The sequence below is a fragment of the Aquila chrysaetos genome, chromosome 25, assembly GCF_900496995.4.
Source record: "Aquila chrysaetos chrysaetos chromosome 25, bAquChr1.4, whole genome shotgun sequence".
In the NCBI taxonomy this organism is placed as follows: domain Eukaryota; kingdom Metazoa; phylum Chordata; class Aves; order Accipitriformes; family Accipitridae; genus Aquila; species Aquila chrysaetos.
Window position 1 is genome coordinate 12,856,337 of NC_044028.1, and position 11,169 is coordinate 12,867,505.

General features: G+C 39.7%; 1 protein-coding gene across 1 annotated transcript in view; it reads right to left on the bottom strand.

The window, feature by feature from the left end:
- The window catches only part of CIITA (class II major histocompatibility complex transactivator), a 44,885-nt gene extending 35,942 nt beyond the window's left edge, over window positions 1-8,943 (bottom strand). Inside the window, exons 1-2 of the mRNA XM_041120060.1 lie at window positions 8,603-8,943; window positions 5,212-5,408 (exon numbers count right to left, since the gene is read on the bottom strand). Of these exons, the coding sequence (XP_040975994.1) occupies window positions 5,212-5,224 (13 nt within the window). The 5' untranslated portion in view covers window positions 5,225-5,408; window positions 8,603-8,943. The remainder of the gene's footprint in view (window positions 1-5,211; window positions 5,409-8,602) is intronic.
- Window positions 8,944-11,169: the final 2,226 nt, after the last annotated feature.

Below are 11,169 nucleotides of genomic sequence, written 5' to 3' on the forward strand. Positions count from 1 at the left end.
GATTTATTTTCCTTATGCCTATTTAAAATTTTCCACTTAATGATCTGTACGATGTTTTGCAGTGGCTTTTGTTCAGGCATTGTTAGTGTTTGGGGAAGAGTACTTCAGTGTTTTAGAACAGAAGCAACAGTGTTATAAAGATGGCAGTGGCTAAATAAAGTTACCAACTACTAACAATTCAGTTTACACTATAGTTTTTTTCCCACTTTGTTTTTAGAGACCTGATTGTTGTAGCAGAACCTACAACCTTGAAATAAATACTGGGGCAAAATTTCTAGAGCTGTCTGGGGGCTTACAGATGGGATCTTTAAAATCCAGTTTGCTACATGGCTGCCTAAACAAGTCTGTAGGCTGAATATGGGATAAGTATTCAAATATAATCTAAATAATTTTCTCTTTATTTGCGACTAGGTTTTACTACCTTGAATATTGCCATGATTTCTTTTCACCGTCAAACACATTTGAAAGTGGAGCAATAATTCCGCCTGGTAAGAAACAATGCACTGAGAGGAACTTGCTAAATCTTTATATAACTTGTAAGTACACTACTGCAAATTCTGGTTAAGATCCAAAATATCTTTGTAGAATAACAAGAATTTGCTGCTTTTTGCAAACATTCATGTTTATGTTCAAAACCACGAAGTGAATGTGAAACATCGGGAAAATAAGCTATCTCATCCACTAGTATGATTTTGACTTGCAGTGCAGGTAGGTAACAAGTTTTACCGTAACTATATAAATGGCAACTGAGAAAAGCAGACTAATTTATTTTTCTTATGGAAAAGTAAATCTCTTGCATCTTTCATGCATATTCTTATCTCACTCAGAATTTGTCTTTTAAATGTATTTCATTTAAAGTTGCTGCCTACATTGATTCACATTAGTTTTGTTGAAGTATGGGTAGGAATAAGCTCCAACTCATTCAGAGTAGCATTGGTCCTGGGGTATCACATGAAAAGGACTCTTTCCCTTAGTTTTATCAACATAAAACTGCACTGAATAAGATGCTTCCACTTGTACTTTACCATCTTGTGGAGCAGAACACATGCTGAAGGCAGCTAGAGGTTTGCCTTGCAGAAAGTTGGGAACCGCTTGCTATCACAGCAAATCTGAATGAGTTTACCAAAGCTTGGGGAAGAGAGACTGTCTCAATCTCAGCTTCTCCTGCAATCAGTGTGCTCCTGAATGGGTTCAACAGATTGGGAAAAAAAAAAAAAAGGTATTGTCTCCATTATTTGGCCAGGGAGGTTTTCAGAAACCTTTCTCAGCATCATCAGTCACATTCAAGGCCCCTCTAGGCAGCAGTTCTCCTGACCAAGAAGTCTCCTTCTTGACGGGAGGTGAAAAGTTCAAGCCACATGAGAAGCTGTGTATTAAAAGAAATTCAATTTAAACTGTATTCTTCAGCCAGTCTCTGCAACCCATTGACCTGCTGCACCTTAGTTCTGCAAAAGCCAGATACAGAAAGCCTTGCTCAATGCTCCAGGGCATGAGTGTGTTTGACTGTGAGGGGATATAATAGTGTGGGAATGGTAGATTTCTTTTTGTGGGCAAAGAACTCCCCTCCATAGGAGAGTTCCCTCCAGAAGCAGACAAACAAGTGAGCAAATACCTTGTGATATATCATCATTGCCACATGAGAAAAGCAGATTTCTGCAAATGTTTCACACCTTAAGCAATTTCCACCTGCACATGTGCTGAGGCAAAGTTCACCATGAATAGGAGATTATAGGCTTTTCAACCCAAATACAATATTGTTTCTTCTGTTATGTCTAGATTTGAGACAGATCAAAAGTGGGATTATCTTTGCATGGGTGTTAAGATATAAATATTTCAAGTTGATTCCTGTTTTACTCCTCCCACATGTTTTAAGGATTCCTGAGGAGTTTTCCAAAAAGATCTGCAGGATTATCATCTGGGAGGAAGCGTGGTTTCTATACAGCTGTCCCCAGTGGGCTATAGGCAAACATACCAAGGACTAATGTGCTAGAAGTACTCTGGCTTTGACCTCAAAACTGATTAACTTGTAGCTAAGCCCAAAATAAGGGAAAGGGGACTACAGTGGCTTAAGCTTTGAAAACTTGATTCAAGTTCTAGTGCTGCTACAGTCCTAATTTGCAATTTTGAGAAAATAATTAAATGTTGTTTCTATTTCTGCTTTTGGTTTTGCATTTTTATAAATAAAAAAAATCTTTTACTATCTTGACACTAGATAAAACCTGCTAAGGCTCATGACAAACCCAGATGCCAGGTACTGAAGGACGTAACCTGGCCTACACTGGTACACTTTCAGCTGCTTCACTGTCCCTAGGAAAAATTGCTAAGACTTTACTAGGATTATTTGGATTTCAAAATTAGCTGCAGACTTTAGGCAGCATCATATTTACTTAGAAGTGATACTTCCCCTCAATGCAGAGAAATCAAAAGCACAAGTTCTCCTTTTTAACTAACTTTCCTCTTTAAAATGTATCATAGCATAAACAATGTGTGTGAAAAAGAGAACTAAGTCAGGCTGTACATTTTTACTATTTGTTGCTTCTCATGTTGCTATTGTTTAGCACTTTCTATAGCTAAGGCATGTCTTTTCCTTTGGACTTTGAGATGAAGACTACGGTGACGATCCTTAAAAAGAGATGCAGCTGCTATGAAACATCACTCTTATCCACATAAGCTGTGTGTCAGTTAAAGAGAATCCTTAAAACAGGAAGGGCGGTTGTGCTGTTGAATACATACATTCATCTGTGAAGCAAAGTAGTGAAATGCTGATGCCTAGATATTATACAGGCTTGAGTCATTACAACCGGAAAGTAGGGAAATCTGTTAAATAGACTTTCCAGTCTATGAAAAATTGCTCAACCAGCAGTACGTCAAAGCTATTCAGCCTGGATAGAAGGAATCCCAAACAAGAATTATGATATTGAATCCAATTTATGACCAGAGAGGCCAAAGACACTAGCTGACCGGAAAACCAGAGCTCGAAGATAGAGCCAACAGCTCAGACTACATGAAAGGAATTTTCAAGGAAGTACAGTCCATTCAGAATACAGTATCTACTGAAATCAATAGAGACTTTGCAGCAATGTCCATGAGCATTACAGAATGCTGCCCTCAATGAACATCTGATTACCACCCTATCCCCTAACTTTGTTACATTTTGCGAAGCTGGACTGCAAAGGAACTTTGAGTAAATCTTAGAATGGAGACTTTGGTTAGCAATGTTGTGGTTTTTGTTGTGCATACACACTCACACAGGATTTCCTAAGTAATTCTGCCAAGGTTGACAGCTCTTAATGTAAAATCTTTTACGTCTATTATGAAAATTACTTCCTGTAGGAAAGTAAAGCTGTGGTATTATGGAAAATGTTTTGAACATAAAAGGTTTGTCTTTTAGATTGCGGAGTTGGTTTTTTGTCCCCAGAGCTTGTTTTTAAAACTGTCTGATCAAATCTTTTCCCTGCTTCCTCACCTCAGAAACTAGCTGTGCTTCCGTTGATGCAAAAAAGTCCTTCAGCATCCTTCCGCGCCTACAATTCTAGTATCACCTACCACATTGCTTCCCAAACACTATGATGAGCCTCAGTAGTGCAGCATGAACACTGCAGGTGAGACATGGCATAGAGCCCAGGGTAATGCTGCTGGTCATACTGGCAGCTTCCCCAGAACATAATTTTTCTCAGTTGAGGTTAGGAACTCAGAAGGTTGGGAATTTCCAGTCTAGTAGGTGCAAAGAAAGATCAGGGCCTCAAATATTTGTGGTCATTCAGAATCTCACAGAACTTTGGACAAGCATTCTCAGAAGGCTGACAGAGCAAGGCAGGCTGAACCAAAGACGTGTTTAGATAACTGCTTTGCAAAATCCTGACAGACTAACTTCAAAAGGCATTCCTCCAGAAATTACCTTGGCTTCTACTTTTATTAGGCTGGGATATCCAAGTTTGCTGCCAGTCTGCCATAAACATTCAATGGAATTCTTATGTTTCTCTAAAATATTAGCATTTAAAAACTCATAGCCCTTGCATTTTTAGCTCAGTAACATAAATAATAGTAACAACATAACAACATCAATTTGCCAGCCTAGCTCGTGCAGTCCAGATTCATTGTTGTGGCAAGAGGACACAGCCACCACAAAGCTCTCTGTGGAGAATTAGGCAGATATATGAAGACAAAGACATGAAGCTGTTTTCAGTAGCAAGGTATCAAATATTTTCTAAACTATCTTTGTGTCGATAGGCCCACATTTAAACTATGAATTCCATTACTTTCTTCCTCACCTGAATACCAGTGATTCATTACTTTCACTGGCACTAGAATGATTGTGCTACAGTACATGCTGGACCCTGAAACAACTGAAAATTAACAAAATATTGCTGGTTTAGCAATATTTTGCTAAAGCACTGCGGATTTATAAGTGTGCTGTTGTCTTACTACACCATTTTTACTAGCACAAGGTATTTCATCAGGAAGCCAAGGGTGGAGGGTGAAGTGTTTTCACCAGCAGTTGGCTGCAGCTGCATGCTCTGCAAGCATGCCATGAGCACCAGAACCTGCAGCAACATCCAGCTGCTGCCGGGCCTACAGACAGAGGAAAAGACTGAGAAAAGCTGTTATTCCTTCCCTTGGTTTTCAAGAAGTCTGTGAGCACAAATGCGCAGATCTCTTAGCAGTAGTTTTGGGACAGACAGCGAACAACAGTATTAGTCTTGTTAACAGAAGGACTTGTCATTTTTCTATAGCTGAGAGCAATTGAAAAAAAAAAGGGGAAGAAAGAAAAAGAAAAGAAATTAATATTCTTTCTGTCATTACCACTTGACTTCATATAACTAGTCCAGTACACTGGTACATTGGAGCATGTGACAAAAAAACCCCTGTGTATACTGGTGCATTGGAGCATGTGACAAAAAAAACTGTAATTCCCCTTACACTGAAATAAAATAGAGCAAGAATGGGAAACAGAATACAAATGCAAACCCAAACCAACAAGGAAAAGGACATGTTCAAAACCACAGCCTGTGTCAAGTTTCAGAATGATGGAGGCAAGAAAACTGGTCAAAAATACTACACTGACAGTTGAAGAAACCACGTATTTTAGGGGCTTCCCTAGAGCATTTCTGATTTTTGTCAACTAAAACACATACCAGACACAAAAGATACTAAAAGCCACATCAGACACAGTAGCTCTACCTTTAGTCACTTGAATAAACCTGCACTTACCACGACTTTTCATTCCAGTAGCTGTGCTGTTATTCTTGTAACTGCAGACAGTGAATGTGGTATCCTAGACACAGTCACACCACCTTCTTTATCAGGAGCTTCAGGTCCACGTTTCTGCAGTCCTGCAGTGCGGTCTCTGGGCTGCTCTGCCACAGAGAAGGGTAACTCTCAAACCCTTCTGCTGAAGCTGCTCTACCCTGCATGAAGGATGAAAGCCAGACAGTTAGTGCATTCTCTGAGAAACAAATGGGTTTGGGTCCTTGCCCTTCTTCCAAGGTTTATTTCAGTATTTTTAATTGGTGATTATTTATAGATTTTAAAGATGTGTGGATCATGAATTCAGCCCCATTCACAGGAGAAACAAGTGCTTCACCCTCCAGTTGGGGAGAAAGGCAGAACAACTTTCACGGGAACAGCTGTGGAGGCCTCCAGTACAGCCCAGAGCTTCCTCCTCTTCTAAGCTGGAAGGTTGAGGCTTGTCACGTTTCAGGCAGCAGCGGGAACTGTGGTCTCTTCCCAAGCACAGACTCCATTGTAAAAGGGCTCACAGGCCACAGACATGAACCTTGCGTTTGGTTTTGCCAAAAGAGGTTGCACCCCTACCTCCAGGAGAGGTTCAGAGCTGTGTACTGCATATAGAGTGAGTTATCTCCAGTAGCGCCTGGTATATCTTGTAAAGAACACACAGTTAACGTGCCGCACCCCGTTCCAAGGCACTTAATGTTCCTGTGGCTTATATAGCGGATCCAGCTACCTAAAGACCAGTCCTGAGCACCTCTACCTCTTTGTATGATCCAGGCCTACAGAAACAGTATGGATTTTGTGAATTTTAATTCCTCGGACACCTCTTCAAGTTCTCTGTGACTGAGTACAAGGAATTTTAGGGAGCTGAAGCTATTCAGTGAACTAGAAAAAATATATTAACAAATTAAGGAAAGATACTATTAAACAATAATTCTGTAGAAGTAGGGACTGCAGTCTGCTTCACAAAAATCTGCAGATCAAAATAATTAAGAACTGTAGGTACAGGTTTCTCGCTTCATTGCATCACCAGATTAGGACCCATTCTTACTTTTCTTTTTTTGTGTTTTGTCTATAGGCTACTTTTTTTCTGAGAAAGTTATTGCCTTTACCACCCCCCGACAACAATTTAGAATAAATAAGAACAACAAATGCAAGCAAATATAGCAAAAGCTGCTTAACCACAGTCTCCACAACAAAAGATGAAGTAGACATTGCCAGTGGCAGCAGTGACTGAAAAATTGTCCAGCAAGCACCTCAGGGACCTGAACAAGACAATGTAGATATTTCTACTGGGGGGGGGGGGGGTGTGGGGTGTGTGTGGCTTATGAATAAGCAGCTTACAGCTTTTATAAGCAACTTCAACTTTTATTTTTGCAGAGAAAACAGTGGAAGCAACAGTACTTAATTTTTTATATTAACCTCCTGTTGTACTCAGTTTTTCAACTGTTTGATAACCCTTAGGGTCTTTTACTTAATAGGTTTACATTACTTTTACATTAATTTTTTTTTCCTCAGCAAGCCTATAGAGGAGTGGCTTAAGTCAGGAAAGGTATTGGATACTTGTGTGAGTGTGTACAGGCCTTTTAAATTCATATAGCAAAGGAGGGAAGGGACCCCAGGCACCTCTTCTGGTGAAATCAGAAGGCTGCCACTCTGGGAAACAGATCCTATCGCTGCTTACTGTAGTGGATCTATGAAGTCACTGAAACCAAACTTTTGACAGGTGTCCAAACAGCCCAAGTTCCTTATTTCTGGAGTTCCCGAATTGAGAAATAAGAGATGATTTGCAGAAGTAACAAGTACCAAGAACTGCAGCTGAGAATGACTGAAGCTTTGAACATATCAAGAGATATATAAAGCTAAACACACTAAGAAGTCTGCATCCAAATGTCGGGAAGCAAGGCACCCCAAGCTGGAAGAAAACTGATGACTTTGCTTTGGTCTGCCTTTGTTTTATCTAAGTGACCATTGCACAGTCTCAACAGAAAAAGATACTGATGTAAACTCATTAATAATTGCAAAGCATTTTGTCTCCCAGGTAACTGCACTAGAGATTCCTACAGCACGTGTTAAATAAGGCCTAAAACCACACAGTCAATACAGAGGATAAAGTAAGCTATTTAATAAAAATATGTAATCTTTTCTTGATTTTTTCCTAACTGAAAGGAATACAGATACTACTGCACTTTTTAGAATCAACATCAGTTACTGTGCAATAATGGGTATTTATACTCCTCTTGATGCCTTGAAATAAAGGCTGGAGTTGAAAGACTCCATTGTATTTTTGTAGCGCCTAATTTATTCTTGCTTGAGCAACTTTGAAACTTTAGGTATGTAAGAAAACCTTGAGTTTTGCTAACAGTATGCACAAATAGATAAGAAGCCTTAAGTTCTGCTGAGCTTTGTGATTAAAACCTGCCAGGACCAGCTAACTAGGAAGAAGAGATGAACCACCTGAGATGACCCACACTGTGCATGCCTCAAGAAAGAGTTCAATTAGCGGACACCAAGAAAATGACCACCAGAGGGTTTCAAAGACCCCAAAAGACCACCGACCCATTTAATAGCGCATGCCCCAAAGGGTGGGCACTATGTAAATAATTTCTGGGAAATTACATGAATATGTATGACAATTCTGGGAAATTTAATGAATATGCATATATTAGAGTAATATAAGCTTTGCTTGCTGTAGGTAACGGTGTGCACGCTAGGAGGAACTATCCCATGTGCATCCAGTGCTGTCCAGTGCTGCAATAAAGAATGCCTGCTTTCTAAAACTCCAAAATTGAGTCTTAGAGAGTTTCTTCGACCAGCTTCTTCGGTAACACTCTCTTGAGATACTAAAAAATTATTTTTTATCTCTTTTGACATAACTGAATGAAGGAGCAATACAGCCTTTTTTTTTTTTTAATCTCCATTTATATTTAGGGCCCAAACCTCTTCAGCTTTGACATACCTTTTGGTTACCCATTTCTCACTGATGGCAGAACTTGATCTCTACTGAGAGCATATCGCTACATATCACCCAACTAAAAGACACTATCTGATCTGTGAAGTAAATGCTGCGGCTTCTCCCCTGTTAATACAGAGCTGCTGGTTACAACAATTCAAGTATGTACAGCCAAAAAATTCCACAGAAATTGGTTCTGGGCCAAGGCAGGAAATCATCTTTTACAAATTAATTAGAAGGTGATGCTATTAGAAAGTCATCTATTTAATACCTTCTCTAATTTGGCCTATCTCCTCAAAATTTAAACATTTTATTGAACCTCCAGCAGACCCTATAAGTGTATCTAATGTGAGTGAGGTAAGAGTTATTCTTGGATTAACAATATTTTCCAATATTCAGAGGAACAGAATACTTAACTGTAAACACCACTGAGATACTTAAACCAGAGCAACAACTGTCGAGTTATTCAAAATACCCTCGTGCAGTTTAGAGGGCAAGTGTCTGATACCATGCCAGTGCAAGATTCTGGGCAACACTCCAAAGAAAAAGAGAAATCAGCTGACTTCATGTTAACCATGTGAATAACACACTGTATTCATCTAGGAGGAGGTTCTATTTATTGTTGAAACAGAGAGTGAGAGAGATTTCTCAGTTACTCATGCCAAGCCTTTGGCATTGATAATGCTCTATGATAGAAAGGCCATTATTTGTTCTGGGGAGAGGGTTGCCTATAAGGTAACGGCAAGTGCACAGCAGCAAATGATACAGTTTGAACTATTTTATGCTATATGTTTCAGTCAGCAATTAAATGAAACCTTAATATATTTCATAAGTGGTCAAGATTTTCCTGTGTACAAACCTGAAAACCAAACCACAATTCATAAATTCAGTGTAACTACCTTTAAATTTTGTGCTGCTGAAGCAGTATTTGAGGACTTAACATCACCTTTAGGGTGTTGCTAATCTTTCCAATGTGCAAATAACTTGTAGTTAAATCAGGACGCAGAAAAATTGTTGAAAACAGGAGAGTTTGTTCTGTGAAATCCTAGAAAACATTGGAAACTTCTAATGAGGTTTTGCTTGGATGTATTAATTTTAAAACAAGGATGAATGCTTTTCTAATAATCCCAAAATCAAGAAATTCTTGGTTTGACCAATGATTCCTCTAGTGACCAAGGATCCTTTCTAGCTCTTAATTTGCTCTAAAAGGAAATGATAATCCATACAATACCTTGAATAATCACACAACATAATTTGACATAGCTTTTTAGAGAATGTTACTAAAACCATTTGCATGGCATAGTGATAGTCTTCCATGGTATAGTGGGATTATCTGAGTTTGTTAGGAAAACAGATAATTCCTACAGTGAATCAGTGGAGACAAGCACTGGAAGGAGGGAAAATTAAAGAAACATCTGTTTTAAAATTAAAAAACCAAAACACAGGTTCTGTCTCTTTTTTAGTTATATCATTTCATCTCTAATGAAATCAGTTAGCAGCACCTGAGTAGTAAATTAGATACCTAATGTTGTGACAGGCTAATTGTCACCTCTTCCATAGAAGCAAGTACTGTTTTATCTGATAAGGAACATAGCACACAGTTATTTTCTGGTGCCTTAGAATAAAAATGCAACAGCTCAGACAATAGAGCAACATTACAGAATTACTAAATTCAAACCATCAGACTTGCTGGCAGAACTGTGCTAAGAGGTGAAAGAAGAGCTGACACAGTAGCTGCAATGAATAATCTGGCAGCCAAGAAGATGTGAAACCTCCCTCCACTGCTTCTGTCAGTGCAGTTCTGGGAGCTGCTTCTGAGTCAGAAGCTGGTTCTATTTGAGTTATTGTTAACATGTTGCTCATAAGCAGAAGTGCATGTTGATACAGTAAATGAAGTAGAGGTCAGCTTCAGGTATGCACAAAATTATTTAATAACTATTTCATGATAGCTCTCAAAGATTTTTTTATCTTCTTTGGGAGTGAAAGCCTACTTAAATATTTTAATATTGTAGGCTATCGTGAGCCAGCCCATCAAATTACAAACTGCTTGTTCAGTTTTTTAGTGAAAGTCTGCTGTACTTACTGACACGATAGTGTTGTTTTAACACTACCAAGGCCAAAATATGACTACCACAATATTACCATTATTAGTAATAAAATACACCTTTCCCCCTCTGCAATTACAAATCCCACCAAGAACAGCTCTACCAGTTTTTCTGATGCATTAAGTGTTGTCTTGCCCTAATAACAGGACTTCCACAAAGCTACTTTCCAATTAATGTTTTTGAAAAGTTCACCTTAGTAACTTCTGTACTTACTCAACAGATACATTCTGGTTTAGTTAGATGTTTTAGAAAAGACTAGGAAGTTATTATTTTGCAGGCTTATTTAATGCTAGTAGCTAGTCAGATCTACAAAGGACTGTGATTTATCAGATCTTCCTTGATCCTCCACTTCACACTTAGCTGACTGAACTATTTCCCCCCACTATTGTGAAACCCTTACCCATACCCTAAAGCTCCGTTGTCTCATTTCACTTTCCTACTTCCTTAACTCTGCCGCATAATCTATCTGCAATTTAAATAAAAGCAGAAAATACCTTTAACTAAAGGGCTGAGTTACCTACGTTACACTGGTAGCGCATCCACAGCACTGCGGTCCTGCTGGACCGCCCGCAAAAGCCGTGTCGCAAGAGGGGCACGGGGCCCACTGCGAGGCCGGGGACAGCGCGCGGGCTTTGGCCCAGCGCGGGCAGGACAACGGGCTGTCGGTACCGGCCGAAGTCCTCGAACGAGACACGCGGGCGCGTGTCACGTTCGTACACCTACGTTCACCTTTCTCTCCACTATTTCCTTTCGGGGTTTGTCTTCAGCGCAAGGCCTACGAAGGCCCGTCCAGGTCGGCGCGTTCGGTGAGCAAGCCGCCCTCGCCAGCGGAGCGGACACCGTAAAACGCTGGACAAAGGGCTCCGGCCACACCGCGGC